Below are 21,801 nucleotides of genomic sequence, written 5' to 3' on the forward strand. Positions count from 1 at the left end.
ATTTATTCTGTAAATACATAATGCAGCTGTAAACAATTTTACTCACCAATTCCATCAGGTCTCTTAATTTTCCAATTTCTTCTGGAATGGATACGAGCTTATTGTTACTGACAACCAAAACTTTAAGTGGCAAGTCAAACAGGTATTTTGGCAATGTTCCTAAAAGATTTCGACTATAAAGGGGGGGGAAAAAAAGATTAACTTGAAATACTCTCTTGAAGCTTGATATTAATTCCAAGATTCATGATATAAAACATTCTTTCCATTCCAACCAGTATTAAAGAACACAGCAATACCTCTTATTCAAATTTTAGCTCTCTAGCAGTGTAAATTCTTACATAAAAAAGTCTACATTAGCCAAATAAACTCCATGCCCCCATTCAATTTGAATAAAATAGGGTTCTAGTGTAATAACTTTGTCTTCCAATAATATGACGTAAATCTAGGGATCAAGCTGCAATTATAAAAACATTTCAGCACCTTCCAGACAAACATGTACCAGTAAGGTCAATGAAATGGACTGAGGATGAGACAACGAGCAAGCCCGTTCATTTGTAAGTTGTCTACACTTTAAGTGTTACAGCAGAACACCTGCAGTAGTGCTTTACCATAGACAACACCTACACTGACAGCAGAGAGTCTTCCGCTGGCGTACCATCCCCCGACGAGGCAGTACCAAGACTGATGGAAGACTGTCTACCAGTGAACTTATGTTAGCTTACCAACATCGCTCTCAGAGTGTGAATTTCTCTCACCGCTGAACAGCATCACAGGATTGATCTAATTTCCTAGCCCAGATCAGACCTCTCTGTTTGCCATCATTCAACAGTACAGCCTAGTTACACCATTCCAGCTACCTTAGCTCATGAGACTGATTGACCTCAGTGTGAAACACTCAAGCTATACCATGATTTTGTTTAGCAACACATTGAGAGCTGTGCTGGGTAACTAGACAGTCTTTTCTCATGTTCACCAACAAGGACACTCCTCAAGAGAAATAAAGCACATCATGGAATGGGCCCACCCAAATACCTTGAGGCAATGTCTGCACTATGAGATATTGATTTTAAGTCATTTAGCCTGATTTTACCAAGTGCCTGTCTTCACTGTAAATTCCATCAGCTTGATTTATTGTGCACTAATATCGACATAATGTTGATATATCATCGTAGTAACATAATGGCTGTAGCATTCAGTTCAAATTTAAAATTCCAAATGAAGGTTAGTGAGGAAGTGCCATGTCTTTAAATCGAATCCATTAGCTTCCAGACATATCCTGTATGTGCCCCACAATTCTCCGCTCTGGCCTCTTCCATCTCAGGTGCAGAAGAATTAGGCAACAAGAAGACTGTTTCAGTTCAGCACATGGAAGCCTGTGGCTGAAGGGTCATGAGAGGCCAAAAAATCTTCTTTTTGTTTGCTAGCAACACAGTTGTGGTGTCTGTGGTTCTGTATATACCCCAACTAGCTGCCTTTTTTTCCTGCACTGCCTGGTCCCAGTGGCTGTCTCCCTGCACCATGTGTTGGCTACACTGTGGGGTGGGGCTGTTTTTTGTCTGACAGGACAAGAAACTTCCTTTCAGCCATTTACATGTTGTCCCCCCCACCAACATCCCCTCCATTCCTCTCCAAGAAATGCCGTGCTTTCCAGAACTTTCCCTTGCATGCATCATGTGGCAGCCAGTCTGCAGGTGGGGGTTGTGCTTGGACAAGGAACTTCTTTTCAGTCGCTTATATTTTGTCGTAACCCCTACATCCTCTCCCTTCCCTTCCCCCAGAGACACCACACAGTCTGGAATTTTCCCACGCCCAGCCACATCACATGGCTCGTCCCCAAACCAATAAAAGGATGTGCTGCGCAAGGTGCCAGGCAGCTTGTGTGCGGTGAGGGTCCTGTAGCCATCCAGGAGAAGTCTGCCTGGTCAGTCACGATTTTTGGGAAACAGAAGAAAATACTTTGTCACTAGCATGGCCGTTCTGTCAGAGGAAATTCTGGATGGGCTTCAGCCAAAGCCCAAGGGGCTGGCTGTAGTCTGGGGTCTTTAAGCTGCCCGGGGGAAGTCTCCCTCAGCAGTCACAATTTTGGGATAGAATCATAGAACACTAGAACTGGAAGGGACCTCGAGAGGCCATCGAGTCCATCCCCTGCCCCAATGGCAGGACCAAGTACTATCTATCTAACCTGTTCTTAAATATCTCCAGCAATGGAGATTCCACAACCTCCCTTGACAATTTATTCCACTGTTTGACCACCCTGACAGTTAGGAACTTTTTCCTAATGTGCAACCTCAACCTCCCTTGCTGCAGTTTAAGCCCGTTGCCTCTTGTTCTATCCTCAGAGGCCAAGAACAAGTTCTCTCATTCCTCCTTATGACTCCCTTTTAGATACCTGAAAACCGCTATCATGTCTCCCCTCAACCTTCTCTTTTCCAAACTAAAGAAGCCCAATTCTTTCAACCTTTTTTTCACAGGTCACATTCTCTAGACCTTTAATCATTCTTGTTGCTCTTTTCTGGACCCTCTCTAGTTTCTCCACATCTTTCTTGAACTGCGGTGCCCAGAACTGGACACAACACTCCAGCTGAGGCCTAACCAGGGCAGAGTAGAGCGGCAGAATGACTTCTCGTGTCTTGTTCACAACACAACTGTTAATGCATCCCAGAATCACGTTTGCTTTTTTTGCAACAGCATCACACTGTTGACTCATATTTAGTTTGTGGTCCACTATAATCCCTAGATCCCTTTCTGCTGTAGTAGTTCCTAGATGGTCTCTCCCCACTCTGTATGTGTGAAACGGATTGTTCCTTCCTAAGTGGAGCACTTTGCATTTGTCCTTATTAAACTTCATCCTGTTTACCTCAGACCATTTCTCCAATTTATCCAGATCATTTTGAATTTTGACCCTATCCTCCAAAGCAGTTGCAACCCCTCCCAACTTGGTATCATCTGCAAACTTAATAAGCGTACTTTCTATGCCAATATCTAAATCATCGATGAAGACATTGAACAGAACCGGTCCTAACACAGACCCCTGCGGAACCCCACTTGTTATACTTTTCCAGCAGGATTGGGAACCATTAAGAACTACTCTCTGGGTATGGTTATCTAACCAGTTATGCACCCACCTTATAGTAGTCTCACCTAAATTGTATTTGCCTAGTTTTTTGATAAGAATATCATAAGACCGTAACAAATGCTTTACTAAAGTCTAGGTATACCACATCTACCACTTCTCCCCTATCCACAAGGCTCGTTATCCTATCAAAGAAAGCTATCAGATTAATTTGACAAGATTTATTCTTTACAAACCCATGCTGGCTGTTTCCTATTACCTTACCACCTTCCAAGTGCTTGCAGATGATTTCTTTAATTACCTGTTCCGTTGTCTTTCCTGGCACTGAAGTTAAGCTGACTGGCCTGTAGTTTCCTGGGTTATTCTTATCCCCCTTTTTATAGATCGGCACTATATTTGCCCTTTTCCAGTCTTCTAGAATCTCTCCTGTCTCCCTTGATTTTCCAAAGATGATAGATAAAGGGATGATGGTTGTAGTCTGGGGTTTTTTTTATCTGCTTGTGGGGGGAGTCTCTCTCGGCAGTCATGATTTTTGGGCAAAAGAAGAAAAAACTGTTACTAACGTGGCTGTCTTCTCAGGCGAAATTTTTATATGGGCTTTATCCAAAGGCCCAGGGACTGGCAGTAATTGGGGGTCTTTCAGCTGCCCAGGGCAATTCTCCCTTGATGGTCATGATTTTCAGGTGCTAGCTGTAGCTGGGGTTTTTTTCGCTGCCCCGAGTCATAACTGTTTCAATGAAAGCAATGTAGTAGCTACACAATTACCACAGTCCTCAAAGTAAGGCTTGCAGTGAGGAATATTCTTGTGCTGAGGGTCTTTTTTGGCAGGTCCAAACCTGGCCGTAGTCTGGGGGTTTTTAGCTACCCTGAGCTGTAACTGTTTCAATGATTCATTGCAGCTTCAGTGTAGCACCTATGTCTACTTAAACAAATTCTTGTTCCGATGGTCTTCTTTGCCAGGAGGTCTAAATCCAGATCCAAGCCTGCAAAGATCCAGTGCTTTTGCATCCCATTTTCAAAAACCTGCAGTTGGGAAACCCAAAATCTTTTTTCTAGCCATTCCTAAGCGCTTTACTATCCCTCTCCTCCCCTCAGTTATAAAAAAGCACATCTTTTATACAGGCAACCCACACCCCCAACTGGAAAAAGGGACATTTGTTTAACACGGTAGGAGAAAGAGTGAATGAAATGAGGGAAGATGTTGTCAGATATCCACATCTATGTGCATGGCATTTCTTTTCTATGCTGCACCAATGAAAATAGCCAGAAGGCTATGGGACTCAGGGAACTGAGGGATAGGTTCCCACAATACGCTGCAGCAGCACTCAATTTAAGCTACTTGTGTGTAGCAGCAATAAGTTGATTTTGTGGGGAGCATGTGGGCATGTGAGGCTGCTCAAAATCAAATTGATAAAACCCAGCATTAATAAATCAATGTTAAGAAAACTGATTTTAGCTCATAGGGTACACACACAGCCTGCGATAACATGCTTCAGCACGGAAATACAACCATTACTTCAATGAACATTTGTTCTATTTTTGAGGCAGTCTCTTCGGCATCTTTTAACCTCAGCAGCACAAGAAAATTGTTCTTTGGTGCTACTTGCATAGGAAAAGGGCTAATATCATGTTTTAAAAAGTGTAGGTCTCTTAGATATCACTAGTACTCTTTAAAACCACCATGAAATAGACCATTCTTAAGCAGCAAATGTGCCAGAGCATAACTTCGTAAATATTCTTTCCTGTCTCAAATTTGGCCCTGTTTCTATCGCCAAAAGCTTCTGAATAAAGTTCCCTTGAAGTTTGAGTTAAAAACAAACAAACAAACAAAGACAGGTCATAGAAGTGGGGGAGAGCCCTGAAGCTTTCAAGACATGTTTAACAATTATTTTCCCTGAGTCTTGTCTCTCTCTCTCTCTCTCTCTCAATCAAGTCACCTCAAACTTGACAAGAATAACATGATTGATGGTCACAAATACCATATACCATACCATATGTTGAACAGATCATTCCAGAGGATTTTAGGTGACCAGGAACCAAAATTTGTGTATACTGCAGAAAACAAGTCTCCACTGTACATGAGAAGGTTACAGTTTTCCATAATAACCCATTCGATACATATGTATGCTGATTACACTTTACACATAAATCTGCCTGTAAAGCTGGTATGTACTCTTCCTTCCTCGATATATACCACTGGTCTCCATATAATCCCTAGACATCAAGAGGAAAACGAGTTACTCACCTAATATTAAGATATGTTAACATTTGCAGGTTTTTTATGGCTTCAGGAATGGATTTGATGCAGTTGTGATATAAATTTAAAGTCTCTAGTGGTGCAAACAGCCAGACATCTGAAGGAATTTCAGTAAATCTGTTCTTTGAAAGATCTGAAACAACAAAAACGATGATTTTCTAAAAAGTCAAAACATTAACCAAAATTGAAGAGATGCACAAGGTATCTTGCAGGAACACAGCAAGGACACGAGTTCAGGTGTCTGATGTTTGTAAGTATTTTGGCTTTATTAGATGTTGCTGAGAAATATCATAATGCAGATTTTGCTTATTAAAGATTAAAGTCTTCTAAAAATAAAAATAGTAAAAGATACCATTAACAATTTTGCATTTGATTAAAACTTATGCCATAAAAAGTGGCATGAATATAGTTATTTTACATCCTGTTCCCATAAAGAAGTTAGAAATCTTAAGCACAATTTTATGTATTTTTTGTGTTTATTCCTCTAAATTTTTCTCTTGCTATGTGCAACATCACAATTCATGTTACATATTACAAGGCAACTGAACAGACTGTTACCCACCGTTAACACGGTTGCATTAGCTAATGTTCTAACCTTGTTTTAGGACAGAGATGGCCAGCCTTTTTTCTTCGGGGACCACATGGGAATTTTTTACATGTTCTGGGGGGGTGAACACAAAATATTCCCAACCCCACCCCCTCAACTCCAGGCTTAAACCCCTTGCAGCCCCCAATCCCACCCCCTACCAACCCCCCAGGCATAACCCCTCTCAACCCCAAATCCCCTCACATTCCTAACTGTCCCCAAGCTTACCCCCTGCAGCCTCAAACCATCCCAGGCTTAACCCCTCACAGCCCCAAGCTGCCGCTGCCCCTTCCCACAGGCTTAAACCCCTCACTTCCTTAAACTGCCACCCCCTTCCAGGCTTAAACACCTACCCACCCCAAACCCAGGATTAATTTACCCTACAGAGGAGCTCTAGGTGCTGCTGGCCCACCGTCAAATCCTCAGCAAGGCCGTGCGGCTCTTCCCAGCCCTCCTACTCCCTTCCCTCTACAGAGCAGCAGGGAAAGTTCCCTGCCCTGCCTCACTGAAATAGCAAGACTCAATTTAACTGGTTTAACAACTGGATCTCTCCTGCCGGCTGTTAACCAATCAAATTGAGTTCCATTTCAGCTTAGTAGGGCAGGGACAGGGAGCCAGAGGAGGAGTTGGGTGGCAGCAGCAGGAGCCCCAAATGGCTCCTTGAAGATTCAGATGTGGCTCAGAGCCACGCAGTCAGCTTTTAAAATGGTGCTGTTGCTGGTGTTGCAGGCTGGATGAAAAGGCTCCACAAGCCAGATTCTGGTCTGCAGGCCACATGTTGGACACCCATTTTAGGAGATCTGCAAGAGTAAGGCCAAGTGCTGAGAACAACTCATCCATTCGCCTGTGTGAGAAATCGAGCTCTCAGGGGTGACAGTTGATCTCTGTATGCGTTGCGAGGAGGAAAAAAGGTTGAAGGCAGAAACTCTACCATCAAGCTTCCCCTGTTAAGACAGAGGCTAGCCAAGTGCAGATACGTTGATTTTAGCTACACAATTTCTGCTACGCCAATTGCATATCTGTGGTTGACTTCTATCTCTGGTATAGATATAGCCATAGTATAGGCCCTGGCACTGAGGCAAGAGTAAGGCTAAGTAAGGATACATCTATGCTTACTGGGAATGTCGATGAGTGCTACACAATTTTAGATACACCAAATGCATACCTAAAACCGATTTTGCAGGCATCAACATTGGTCCCTGTCTACTGCAGATCATCCATGGGAACTCTCCTCCCACTGACATGCCTGAATCATAAGCATTTGATCTTCCGCAGCCAGTGTAGACCTAGTCTAAGTGTAAGTAAAGCTAAGTGCAAGTGTGCACGTGGAACAGACTGGGTTTGTGTGACAGTGACAGAGTGCGTGTGCTGGCTGCTCCTGCGTAAGTTTCTAATAGAAGCCAGCCTCTGTCTCTCTCTGTTGTCTCCCCCAGTCCCTGCACTGCACTCCCAAGTCACTTAACCATCCACACTTCACACTGGAGTAACTCCACTGTGTGTCTGCCTGCTCCTGACCTCTGCTCTAAAGAGATGGGGTACCAGGGCAGGGAAACACCCTGATTTCATCACAACCCTTCCCTGCACAGCTTGCAGGAAAATCCTAGGAGCAGCTCGGCAGCAAATGAAACAAGGTGTAGGGGGTGAGGAGGGGTGCAGCTGAACACATGCTGCTGGCTGTAGGTATGCACACTCTGCTAATCAGCTGGGCAGGCCAGGAAGAAATGCTCCTCAGGCAAATCCAACCCCCAGCCCTGATTTTTCCCACCCCTGGTCTAAATACTTAACTGCATGCATAAATGCATTATTTTTGTACAAAGCATCAGTAACATCACTTAAGAAATAGACATTAATGTAAGGGCTGCAGTGTCCAATATCTCTGTCCAAGTTTTTAGAACAATATCGGATCCCTGAACATTAGAGATGACAATAATAAGTGACCTTTATATAAAATTAACTACCTGCACAGTATCTTTCAATACACAGTTTTCATTCATGAATATATTTTCTTCAGACAGCATCTATGGCTGCAGCATGCCCATATCTTCTGAAATGGGGAGACTGAGGAACAGGCAGGCTTATGTATTTCTGTGTATCTGAAACAGCACATTTATGTAAGGCTTTTTCTTCAGTGAGTAACTGAACACCATTCTGTACCTAAACTAACAAGATGAGCTTTGCAGCTTCTTCTCCCCAACTAACCTGCTAAACGAAAGTAAATTTACTTATGGGATTAATTCATTTGTTAATTATATGTCAACTTGGAAGAATCAGATTTTTAAATCACTAAACATCATTACAACACACACACATGATAAATATTTCCATGGAAGAAAATGTCAGGCAAAAGAAATCAAAACGCTGCTTGACAATGTAAAAGTTTAATTTAACTATATTTTTATAATATATGATGTTGACAATTTGTCTGAACTGTTTAAATCTCAGTGTCTATGGTTATTAAATTTTTATAAGTATTATTACAGCACTATCATTCTTCAGCATTATCTCCACTTAGTTTAGATTTTTCTTCTTGCTATTAAATAGGTCTATGAAAGATTTTCCATTCCCTTTCATCATGTGGATGAAACATAAAAATGCTTATAAATAACAATATCACTCAAAATTATAACAAATAAAAACGTAGTTTGCCAACCCTCGTTATATTAAATAAAATATGCATTAAAGGACACACAATCTATATAGAAAACAAATGCACATGTTAGCTAGGAGCTTTTAATCACGTCATCTGTGTTACGTACTGCAAATAAAAATTTGAAAATGTTTGAAAATCTAAATTCAAATATTTGAAGTCACAAGGTTTCCATTAAAATATGTAAATCTGGGATTTTATCTAAATTAACTTCTACCTAGAATTCTGCACAAAACTAAAAGGAAAACCTAAGTGCAAGCCTGCCTGGTAACAGATAGTCATTTTTTTCCAGACTTTCTGGTAATACTTGACAGGGGCTGAGCCTACAAAACTACATGTGAGCAACTGAACTTACATTATTAGTACTACTGAAGTAAATGAGGGAATTCGTGTCAGTGAAGTTACAAGTATATATACACATCTAAATAGGAGCAGACCTTAAGACTATATTTCAGACGGACAAGAGGAACTTATTTTTCTGCCAGTGATTTTCTTGCTAGGCAATACTATGTTACTGCAGGGTAGATAGCTCAATTGCTTACACCAATTATTCTAATAATTAAGTAACACTGACATGCTGTAAATTTATCTTGCAGTACATAATATGATGTGGGTGCACATTATTGCATGGTTTATATTCATGACAGTTTTTTACAATTAATTTGAACATTTTGGGCAAGTTCTTTCACAAACACTTAGACATGACTTCAAGGGAAATTTTATGCACATGTATGAAACCCACAGATGTGTCCCTTTATTCAAAACCAGTGTCAACAAGTATCTCAAAGATAATAGTTAAAACTACATTTCAAACTTATCCCAGAGAAACAGACTTCCTCTTGCAAGCAAATTTTTTTTAGATCAAAAAGGAATTAAAAGTGGTGTTATTACTGTAATTTAATGGAATTAAAAGAAAATCTATATAATTAACAAATAGTACGTAGGCTGTCACCATCACCCTAATTAACAAAATTTTCTGCTTCCAAGATGTTTTGATTTTTATAAACAGTAGAAAATGAAACTCTCCCCATCTGAAAATGGTATCTGTAGCAAAACCATTAAAAGCTAGAAAGAAAATCCCTGGTCTAGTTAAATGTACAAGACCCAGTCACTGGATTACAAAAATTGTATTTGGCAGCCAACTATAATCCCTGTAAAAACTGCACACTGTATTTCACACTGTACTCTTCCTTCGCTTTTAGCATTCAGGCGAACCTCAGAGTTATAAACATGATGTACAAACAACCAGCAAACAACAAACCTATTTTGGAACTCGATTTATACAACCACACAATTAGTTAGGGCTAGTCCTGCTTTGAGCAGGGGACTAGACTGACTTAATGACCTCCTGAGATCTCTTCTAGCCCTAGGTTTCTATGATTCTATGAATGAAGCAGCAGCAGAGATCACTGTACAAAATAAATTGCACATCCAAAAACTGGCACTCTCCAGTCCAGCAGGACCATGGATGCTTCTGGACAAACGACCCTAGGAGCTTAAGGGCAGGAGGGACCTCAACAGCCCAAGTTGGCATTGCACAGGAAGGAAGGGATTGGAGCTACCTCCAAATCACTCTGGAGGAGGAAGGGACAAAGGGAGAGATGACCTGGCCCTGCGTCTTTGCAGAGCTCTTTTCTTCTCCCCTTTCACCATGCCCTATAGCTAGAACCAGCTGTTCTTTCCCACTTGCACAGTATCAGAAGGCAGCTAACACCTCTAGGTTGCTGCTATCTGCTGTCATAACCCAGCCACATCCAGGCTGCAGTACAGCAAGGTCATGACATTTGAGTGCCACATTCGTGAATTCAATTATTTGCAAGTGGCCTCGCTTCCGCAGGGCTCCAGGGCCGGGAGTGCTGGTGGCTGCTGCCGCTTACCCGGGGCTCCACACTATTTACCCTCTTCACAAAATTCAATATCCACTAGGGTTCTCAACGTACAACCTCCACAAATGTTGCGACCCTACTGTATAGACAGGAGGGGGTTAAGTTCAAAGGATATATTGTGCATCAGGGAACCTGACTGCAGGGGCTTCAGCCAAATGCCCAGAGAGGTTGTTCAGCAAGAGAGGGTGCCTACAGGATGGAGCAGCTCTGGGGACAGGACCCAGAGTGAGGTGCTGGGAGGTGAAGAGGGTGCTAAGTGCCATGGGGCCTGCAGGTTTGGAAGTGAACAGGCTGGAAATCACTTCCCCCACACTCCAGAACTCGCTGTCCACGACTTTGGCAGATGTCAGCACTTCCTGGCCAGCACACTAGGCAGAGGGTCTTAGGCTTTTCTGGGGTGCTGGCCCAGCCATACACAGTGGAGAAAGGAAGGACCCAGACCAGGGATGTTCCTCTGCACAGTACTAGGATAGGACAAGCCCCATCACTGGAGACATGGAAGATCAGCAGAACTGAGGGGAAAACAGGGAAAGGACACAGACAGGGGAAGCACGCAAAGGACTGATGGATGCACAACAGAGGCAACACGCGACTGGCCGCTGCCTAGTGCTGCCTGCACTCACCAGCTACCGCAGCATGCAGTGGATAAGCAACGTCTGCTGGAAACAAGACGGGGAGGTGCAGTGGGCAGGGCACTGCTGGCTAAGAACAGGCACACAGCCAAGCTGTGCTGACAGACTAGCAGGCAAAGCGCACTGCATTTTTGCCCTTCCACTAGCATTCCACCCCCATCATTGGCAACTGGACACTTCCCTATACACTCAGTGCTGGTGGGCAAGCAGCTGGTGAGCAAGGATCTGACCAGCTGCAGAACCCACCAACACTGTTGGAGAGAAAAAAACCGTACAATTTGCTTGTTCTTAAGAAAAAGCCGGGACATCTGCGGAAGGGTTCAAAGATGGGGCTCTCACTTTTAAAAGCTGGACAGCTCGTCACCCTACATATGGCCATTTCAATGTACAGAAAAAATTCTTCAAGTACTGAGAGAGGCATCTTATACGTGAAATAAAAAATTCTATGTTAAGATATTACAATTTAATTACCCTACACACAGTGCATATGCAATCCCTTAGCAGAGCAATCATGTTTAATCAATACATTGAGCCAAATATTGGGCTCATTGAACGCTCCAAATACATAATGTAATTACATGTTTTACCTATTGTTCCTCTCTCATATAAAGGCAAATACCCAGTCTCTCCCTTCTCCTCTCTTCAATTACACTGGCAAGTCTCCCCTTGTGAAGAAAATGACAAAAGAGGTAAACAACGGAGAGAAACCTTAATCTCAAGATCTGCATCTTCCTTGACAGAGCTGCAATGATGGAATCCAGAATGTAGACATGACTAAGGTACTTTGCTACTGTGTCATACAGCCCTACAATCATGCCTGAGGTATACTGCAGCTTTCCCTTTTACAGCCAACAATGCATGTGAACTACTGATCAAAGACGGGTCCCATTCTAGTCTGTGTAGACTAGGCATCTGAAACTGCACAGGATGTATGAGCACAGCACAGAAAAATGTCTAGTGTTTCAGTAACTTCCCCCCCATATGTGCACATGTGCACACACATACACACATCCCCATCAGGACCCACAAAAGGTTGAAACACTACGACACAGTCTGCTATCACCATGACAGACATTTAACTTGACGACATAGTCTAGGAAGCCAAGTCCACATGAGCCATCAAACAAGAGAGCTTCTTTTGTCAAAGAGGGGCATCCTCAAGAATAAGAAAAAGCTCATGCATGAAGGCCTTGTATTCAAAGGATGCTAACGTGTAACTTGATAACTTCTCCTGCTATTAAATGTCAGTGTCACCTATAGGCCATAGGCTAATAAAAAATAAAGACTGTTCCACTATTATATTTTTATCATATGGACTGATGCAGCAGCTGCTTTGCATGTGTCAACAATCTCTAAATGGAAAAGAAGCCACATTCATGGAAGAGCTGCAGCATTCCCTGTCAACAAATGCAGAAATGAACACAAACACAAAAGATTGCTGCTACCATCACCTGCTTGTTACTGTACAATTCTTGTAGGTAAAATGTTCATTTTGTTTTTCATGCAGTGTGGCAAATGAATGTGTTTAAAACTGATTTTATTAAAAAGTCTAGTCCTATGGAACAATGCTAAAAGGAAGGTACCATAGATAAAAGGATGGAATAATTATAGCATGTCAATTAGATGAACCATTATAGTTTAAACAGATATTTAGTTTCCTGATATATGCAAAATAGGAATTCTTAGCTCACAGAAGCTGTCCTACTACCTAAACTCTAGAGAATTCTCACTCCATCTAGCAGAATTCAAGCTTTTCATGGCTCTTCTTGGTTTCAAAACCAAAATCACAAGTGATAGGTTTTTGAAAACCACGTTAACTAAAGCTGCATGTACAGAACTGAAGGAAATAAAAATCAGAATAGTTAGATTGAAGAGCTTGTAAAAAACAAAATACTGAATTTCCTTACAAAGAATCTCAGTAAGTTTTTTTTTTTAAAAATTATATTACTTTCACTAGAAGGGATTCCTTTTAGAGTTGTCATGTACTTTAAAACATACAATCACCTGGAACAAGTCACATGAATACTTATATAGCATCTCACCGTGTGCTAGTTATAAACTGCTGAGTACACGAAAAATATTACTCATTTTACTGATGTCCCACTCTTATTTCAGAAATACCACACTACAATCACAGCTATCTTCCCATGAAATATCTTGCCTTGAGAGAAATGCGAGAACACTGATCTGGGTCTGGTGCTCTGAGAAGGGTCCCCACTATGCAGGCTATAGTCAACTTAAACATCAGATCCCCACCATAAGTCTTTCTTCCTGAGTAAGAAAGTCCTGTGTAATCAGCTATGCAAAAAAAAAAAAAACAAACAAACAAACAATGAACATTTCTCAGAGGGGTAGCTGTCTTAACCTGTTTTTGCAAGAACAATGAGAAGTTCTACCTAGCACCTTATAAACTAACTGATTTATTGGAGCTTAAGCTTTTGTGGGCAAAGACCACAGAAAACAGTCAGATTTCACACATGAAATATTTCTTTCTATAAGCAGGTTATTAAACAGCTTCCCAACATAGAGGGATTCTTCCACATATTCTGAAGCATATGTTGGTGTCAAAGACCAGAATTCTGAGCTTTGTTGGGGTTATGAGAACTCTGCTACACAGGAGAACAGAAAGAGGAACGCTTGAGGGTGAGGGAGGCTTCTGGGTAAAATAAATGGGATCCTTTCACTAGAAGACAGGAAAGTTCCCCTCAACAGCAGGGCCCACTTTCCCCCAACACTCAGTCATCTTCTCACATAAATGCTGGTGTAATCCACACAACTTCTGGCTGTGACAGACTGTCTCATTTAGTGGCACTAAGACCACTTGCAGAGAGAATGAGTGTACTCTACAGAAGGTGTGAGGGACATTTTTTGGGTTGGGGACCTCAATCCACAGAAAAAAAAAATCAGTGGGGGGGGGCACATATAAGTGAGAAGAAAAACAACAAAACCCTCACTGATGTGGCTCCTGAGACCCTCACCTCCCTCACACTCCAGCAACATGGAGAGGAGGGTTGATAACGGAGAACTGATCTTCAGGGCTTCCTCCAGGCCACAGTAACTATTCTGGGGGCCCAGCGTGGGACCAAAGATGAGGTTGTTCAACGTACAGGAGGGGGCTGCTGAAGAGCACGGGTGTGGTAGTCTGGATCCAGAGAAGCCATGACCTGGATTTGGAACATGGGCCAGAGGCTCCCAATCCCTGCTCTACAGCCTTAGCTAACAACCAGCTGGCTTTTAGCTCACATGGGGAAAGGCTCACATTACAAACTCCAGAGGTCCCAGGTTCGATTCCATCTGTCAACATTACACTGGCACACTTGAAACCAGCACAAAATAAATGGAACATTCTTGGCAAGCATCTGGATTCAATCAGTCTTTACAGAAGTAGACCAGGCCAGTTTCACAGTGGTGCCTGTGAACTCTGATGAAGAGAGAGTCATCAATATAGAAGGCTCAGGGTAAAGAAAAAAAATCACTACTTATCTTGGATATTTAAAACTATACAATACTGAGAAATTATATACACACAGACAAACATATTGATAAATAAATCCTAAATTCCTGTACTATCAATTTGTTTCCCCAGTGCACGTTTTCCAAATTAGCAGTAAGAAAGTCCTTGGAATATAGTAGGGTCTTTTGTCCAGTGAAATTCAATTCAAATTAGGCTGATTGATTGAAAATCTCTGCTTCTCTCAGGTTAACTATAACAAAGTTAAAACTAGCTAACATGATATTTGCTGCTATTGCATTGTATTCTATTCTTTTCACCTAGACTAATCAGATGATTATATCAACAGACTTCCCAAATTAACTCTTCATAAAACACTTTTAAAAACTGAATCTTTGTTCCTGGTTCAATCAGGATTACGAACTTTAAATTCCTGTCATCATACCTAACAATAGGAATCTCATCCATTCAACTCCACACAGCCACCAGATATAGAGGTTATCACAAACTAAAATCATCAGGTTTTAGAGCCTATCCTGCTTAAGTATTCATCTAATCCTTTATCTCAAGATTTGAGTAGGTGGTATGGCATAGTCAAAAGGCCACTTTGAGACCAATGAGACCAGGAGTCTATTGCTGGTTTAGCCACTGGCCTATTAGGCAATCTTGGGCAAGTCATTTCACCTCTCTATTCCTCATTTTATCCTCATTTTAGAGATGGGTAAAGATACTGATCTCTGAGAGACTCTCATGGAAAGTACTATAAGAGCTATATTGTAAATGAAATATACTCACATTCTGAATAAACTGACAACATTGTTCCATTAAAACATTTGGTAAAACTGGTTTTAAAAGTGAGTGCAAAAATCATTTAAAGTACTTCAGCCTGTACATTGCAACAACCCAAACTTCAAGTATTTCAGCATGCCAAAATAACTGAACTGCAAGTTCCAGTTGTGCTCCTATCATAAGAACATAAGAATGGCCATACTGGGTCAGACCAAAGGTCCATCGAGCCCAGCATCCCATCTGCCGACGGTGGCCAATGCCAGGTGCCCCAGAGAAGGAGAACAGAAGACAATGATCAAGTGATTTATCTCCTGCCATCCATCTCTTGCCCTTGTTCTGAAGGCTAGGGGCACCATACTTTATCCCTGGCTAATAGCCATTTATGGACCTAACCTGCAAAAATTTATCAAGCTCTTTTTTAAACCCTAATAGAGTCCTGGCCTTCACAGCCTCCTCGGGCAAGGAGTTCCACAGGTTGACTGTGCGCTGTGTGAAGAAAAATTTCCTTTTATTAGTTTTGAACCTACTACCCATCAATTTCATTTGGTGTCCCCTAGTTCTTGTATTATGGGAAAAGGTAAATAATTTTTCTATATCCACTTTCTCCACACCATTCATGATTTTATATACCTCTATCATATCGCCCCTCAATCGCCTCTTTTCCAAACTGAAAAGTCCCAGTCTCTCTAGCCTCTCCCCATATGGGACCCGTTCCAAGCCCCTAATCATCTTAGTAACCCTTTTCTGAACCTTTTCTAATGCCAATATATCTTTTTTGAGGTGAGGAGACCACATCTGCACGCAGTACTCAAGATGTGGGCGTACCATAGTTTTATATAGGGGAAGTATGATATCTTTTGTCTTATTATCGATCCCTTTTTTAATAATTCCTAACATCCTATTTGCCTTACTAACTGCCGCTGCACACTGCGTGGATGTCTTCAGAGAACTATCCACTATAACTCCAAGATCCCTTTCCTGATCTGTCGTAGCTAAATTTGACCCCATCATGTAGTACGTGTAATTTGGGTTATTTTTTCCAACATGCATTACCTTACACTTACCCACATTAAATTTCATTTGCCATTTTGCTGCCCAATCACTCAGTTTGCTGAGATCTTTTTGTAGTTCTTCACAATCCCTTTTGCTTTTGACTGTCCTGAACAACTTGGTGTCATCTGCAAACTTTGCCACCTCACTGCTTACCTCATTTTCTAGATCATTGATGAACAAGTTGAACAGGATCGGTCCCAGGACTGACCCCTGGGGAACACCACTAGTTACCCTCCTCCATTGTGAAAATTTACCATTTATTCCCACCCTTTGTTTTCTGTCTTTTAACCAATTCCCGATCCATGAAAGGACCTTTCCTCCTATCCCATGACCACCTAATTTACATAAAAGCCTTTGGTGTGGGACCGTGTCAAAGGCTTTCTGGAAATCTAGGTATATTATGTCCACTGGGTGCCCCTTGTCCGCATGTTTATTAACCCCTTCAAAGAATTCTAATAGATTAGTTAGACACGACTTCCCTCTGCAGAAACCATGCTGACTTTTGCCCAACAATTCGTGCTCTTCTACGTGCCTTGCAATTTTATTCTTTACTAGTGTTTCTACTAATTTGCCTGGTACTGATGTTAAACTTATCGGTCTATAATTGCCAGGGTCTCCTCTAGAGCCTTTTTTAAATATTGGTGTTATATTGGCCGTCTTCCAGTCATTTGGTACCAAAGTGGATTTAAAGGATAGGTTACAAACCACTGTTAATAACTCCGCAATTTCACATTTGAGTTCTTTCAGAACCCTTGGGTGAATGCCGTCTGGTCCTGGAGACTTGTTACTATTCAGCTTATCAATTAACTCCAAAACCTCCTCTAATGTCACTTCAATCTGAGTGAGTTCCTCAGATTTGTCACCTAAAAAGGCTGGCTCAAATTTAGGAACCTCTGTAACATCCTCAGCCGTGAAGACTGAAGCAAAGAAATCATTTAATCGCTCTGCAATGGCACGGTCTTCCTTGATTGCTCCTTTTATATCTTTATCGTCCAAGGGCCCCACTGCTTTTTTAGCGGGCTTCCTGCTTCTAATGTATTTAAAAAACATTTTACTATCGTTTTTTGAATTTTTGGCTAGCTGTTCCTCAAAATCTTTTTTGGCTTTTCTTACTACATTATGACACTTAATTTGGGAGTGTTTATGTTCCTTTCTATTTTCCTCACTAGGATTTGACTTCCACTTTTTAAAAGCTGCCCTTTTCTCTCTCACTGCCTTTTTAACATGGCTGTTTAGCCATGGTGGTTCTTTGTTAGGTCTCTTACTGTGTTTTTTTATTTGGGGTATACATTTAAGTTGGGCCTCTAGTATGGTGTCTTTAAACAGTTTCCATGCAGCTTCCAGGGATTTTAGTTTAATTACTCTACCTTTCAGTTTCTGTTTAACTAGCTTCCTCATTTTAGTGTAATTCCCCTTTTTGAAATTAAATGCCAGAGTGTTTGACTGCTGCGGTGTTCTTCCCAACACAGGAATATTAAAAGTTATTATATTGTGGTCACTATTTCCAAGCGGTCCAGTAACAGTTACCTCTTGGACCAGATCCTGCGTTCCAGTCAAGACTAGATCGAGAATCGACTCTCCCCTTGTGGGTTCCTGTACTAGCTGCTCCAAGAAGCAGTCATTTAAGGCATCAAGAAATTTAATCTCTGAATCCCGTCCTGAGGTGACATGCACCCAATCAATATGGGGATAATTGAAATCTCCTATTATTACTGTGTTTTTTATTTTGATAGCCTCTCTAATCTCCCTTAACATTTCAGCATCACTATCACTGTCCTGGTTAGGTGGTCGGTAATATATTCCTAATGCCATATTCATTAGAGGAATGAATTGTTATCCATAATGATTCTATGGAACATTTTGATTCCTTTAGGATTTTTACTTCATTTGATTCTATATTATCCCTCACATATAGTACCACTCCGCCACCCGCACGACCTGTTCTGTCTTTCCGATATAATTTATATCCCGGTATGATAGTGTCCCACTGATTGTCCTCATTCCACCATGTTTCTGAGATGCCTATTATGTCAACTTCCTCCTTTGATATGAGGTACTCCAGTTCACCCATCTTATTAGACAGACTCCTAGCATTAGTGTAAAAGCACATTAAAAAACTACCACTATTTATATGTCCGCCTTTCACAGACGCGTTGGATTTTTTTATATGAGATTGTTTCACATCTGATCTTGCCCATACATTATTTCCCACGTTCCCTATCTGACTAACTTCTAGGGAATCCCTATCTATGAAGCCTCGTGTAAGAGAAGTCTCCGTCCGATCCAGGTGCTCCCCCGCACGAATCGGCTTTCCCCCACCTCTTAGTTTAAAAACTGCTCTACGACCTTTTTAATGTTTAATGCCAGCAGTCTGGATCCACCTTGATTTAGGTGGAGCCCATCATTCCTGTATAGGCTCCCCCTACCCCAAAAGTGTCCCCAGTTCCTAATAAATCTAAACCCCTCTTCCCTACACCATCGTCTCATCCACACATTGAGACTCTGAAGTTCTGCCTGTCTATCTGGCCCTGCGCGTGGAACTGGAAGCATTTCAGAGAATGCCACCATAGATGTTCTGGATTTCAGTCTCTTTCCTAGTAACCTAAATTTGGCCTCCAGAACATCTCTTCTACCCTTCCCTATGTCATTGGTACCGACATGTACCACGACCACCGGCTCCTCCCCAGCACTGCCCATAAGTCTGTCTAGATGCCTCGAGAGATCCGCAACCTTCGCACCAGGCAGGCAAGTCACCATACGGTTCTCCCGGTCATCACAAATCCAACTATCTATATTTCTAATGATCGAATCCCCCACTACTAAAACCTGCTTCTTCCTAACAGCTGGCGCTCCCTCCCCCGGAGAAGTATCCTCGGCACGGGAGGATACAACAGCACCCTCTGGAAGGAGGGTCCCAACTATGGGATGGTTTCCCTCTGCTCCCATTGACTGCTCTCCTTCCCTGAGCCTTTCATCCTCCGTAACAGCATCAGGACTGTCAGATTGGAGGTGGGACAGCTCTACTATGTCCCGGAAAGTCTCATCAACAAACACCTCTGCCTTCCTTAGCTCCTCCAGTTCAGCCACCCTGGCCTCCAAAGCACGCACTCGGTCTCTGAGGGCCAGGAGCTCCTTGCATCGAGCGCACACATACGCCACCCACCCACAGGGTAGGTAGTCATACATACTGCACTCGACACAATAAACAGGATAGCCCCCACTCTGCTGCTGGGCTTCTGCCTCCATTTCCTACTCTAATTATATATGAGGGTTAATTAAATGTTTCAGATAGAGGTTGTTATAAAGGATTTACGTTTAAGGGCAATAGAAGTCACTGGCTCCCTCCAAGCTCCACCTCTAAACTCCCCTCTCAAAACTCCCTCCTGTTAGCACGCACCCTGTTCGCGAGCACCCGGTCGCAAAACCCTATCACCATCCAACTTCAGAAACAGGTTCTATGGGATTGACAATCCAAGTAATAGTGGTCTGTAAACATACCACATGACCATGTGGCTGTTCTACCTATGAGCTCAATAGAAGCAATAATTCTGCCTCACATTGAATGAGGCCTTGACACAGCCTCTGTCATCACAATGAAAAATGCAATCAGTCATTAAGTGAGTGTACTGTCTGAGGAACTGCGGTTAAATTATACAAAGACAAGCAGAATTTACGAATGTGAATCACAGAATGCTATGGCTGGAAGAGATCGCAGGAATTCATCAAGTCCAGCCCCCGCCCTAAAGCAGGATCAACCCTAGCTAAATTATCCCAGTGAGGACTTTGTCAAGCTAGGACTTAAAAACCTCAAGGCATGGAGATTCCACCACCTCTCTAGTTAACGCATTCCAGTGCTTTACCAGTCTCCTGGTGAAATAGTTTTTCCTCATATTCAAACTACCTCCCACACTTTAACTTTAGACCATTGTTTGTTGTTCTGCTATCCATCACTACTTAGAACAGCCTCTCTCCATCGTCTTTAGGGCCCCCCTTCAGAAAGTTGGAGGCTGCTATCAAATCATCCCTCACCATTCTCTTCTGCAAACTAAATAAGCCCATAACCTCTCAGCCTCTCCTCATAGGTCATGTGTTCCAGCCACCTAATCATTTCTGCTGCTCTCCACTGAACCTGCTATAATGCAACCACATCCTTTCTATACTGGGGGCCCCAGAACTGGACGCAATACTCCACATGTGGCCTCACTGAATAGAGGGGAATAACAGCTTCCCTAGATCTGCTGAAAATGCTTCTCCTAAAGCACCCCAATATGCCATTAGCCTTCTTGACTACATATCCAGTCTCTGATCCACTATAATCCCCTGCACTGCCACTTAACCAATATCAGAGGGGTAACCAAGTTAGTTTGTATCTTCAAAATCAACAAGAAGTCATGTGGCACCTTACAGACTAACAGATCTACTTAACCCGTCAGTTCCCCAGCCTGTAACAATGCTCGGGATTCTTCCATCCCAAGCGCAGGACTCTGCATTTGTCCTTGGTGAACCTCAGATTACTTTTGGCCCAATCCTCCAATTTATCTAGGTAGCTCTAGACCCTACCCTTACCCTCCACCATATCTACCTGTGCCCCTAGTTTTGGGTCATCCACAAATCCATCCCCTCATCCAGGTCATTAATAAAGATGTTGAACAATATCAGCCCTCGAACCGATCCTCTCCAAGGAGACCTATGAGAGCCTTTTGACGTCAAGTATATGGGAAAATGCCTTTAAAACAGAAATGCAGTTATGGCAAACACTTTTGCCAGTGCCATACTCTTATTAAGGCAGAATTCTGGTGAGTCCACTGTACCACTCTATCATCATACCGTAGCATACGGCATGAAGTTCATCTGACACTGGCACCTGCATTCAGTTACTCTATGCAATTGTCATAACATCAAGGAAATATTCTTCCAGATAAGAAATCTGATGTCAGAAGTACGGCCATCAGATAAGCCACCGTTTCCTTTGTCAAGACTACACTAATATTCTACAACATGGGGGAGCTTTCTCATTTCATATTGTCAGGTGCTGAATAAAGGAGACAGAAAGGGGCTGCAGAGACACTGGTCAGTCTTCTATTCATTTATGATGAGAAGAAATAGATTAATTCCATATGGGGTCATATAAAGGGTAAGTTAGATGAAAGCAGTATGGTAATGTGTAGGGAGGTAAATAGTTCCACACTGGCAACAGCATAAACATTTTCAATTTAAAACAATGAACCTCTGCTTTCTGGTAAACGGCTTCCAAAAGGCCATGAAACCTTAAAGGACTTGCTCAAATGCACAATATCTACAGAGCTCTAACTTCTCTGAAACCAGGCTATCAAGGGAGGGTTCTGATGTTAGAGAGGAGTTAAATGCCCTCTCTTTGAGTGGTCATTTCAGGTCCAGTAATCATCTGAGGTCCTGCCCTTAAGTGAA

General features: G+C 42.2%; 1 protein-coding gene across 6 annotated transcripts in view; it reads right to left on the reverse strand.

Annotated features, from left to right (window-relative positions):
• Window positions 1–21,801, reverse strand: part of LRCH2 (leucine rich repeats and calponin homology domain containing 2) — a 110,805-nt gene that overhangs the window by 75,552 nt on the left and 13,452 nt on the right. For 4 of the 6 annotated variants that reach the window (XR_012647380.1, XM_075008150.1, XM_075008149.1 and 1 more), the window contains exons 2-3: window positions 5,319–5,463; window positions 47–173 (exon numbers count right to left, since the gene is read on the reverse strand). Coding sequence is in view for 5 of the 6 variants with exons in the window: in XM_075008150.1 (XP_074864251.1) it covers window positions 47–173; window positions 5,319–5,463 (272 nt within the window). In the remaining variant the exon portion in view is untranslated. The other 2 variants (XM_075008151.1, XM_075008152.1) reach the window with 2 other exon arrangements.

Source organism: Carettochelys insculpta, chromosome 13 (genome assembly GCF_033958435.1).
Source record: "Carettochelys insculpta isolate YL-2023 chromosome 13, ASM3395843v1, whole genome shotgun sequence".
In the NCBI taxonomy this organism is placed as follows: Eukaryota; Metazoa; Chordata; order Testudines; family Carettochelyidae; genus Carettochelys; species Carettochelys insculpta.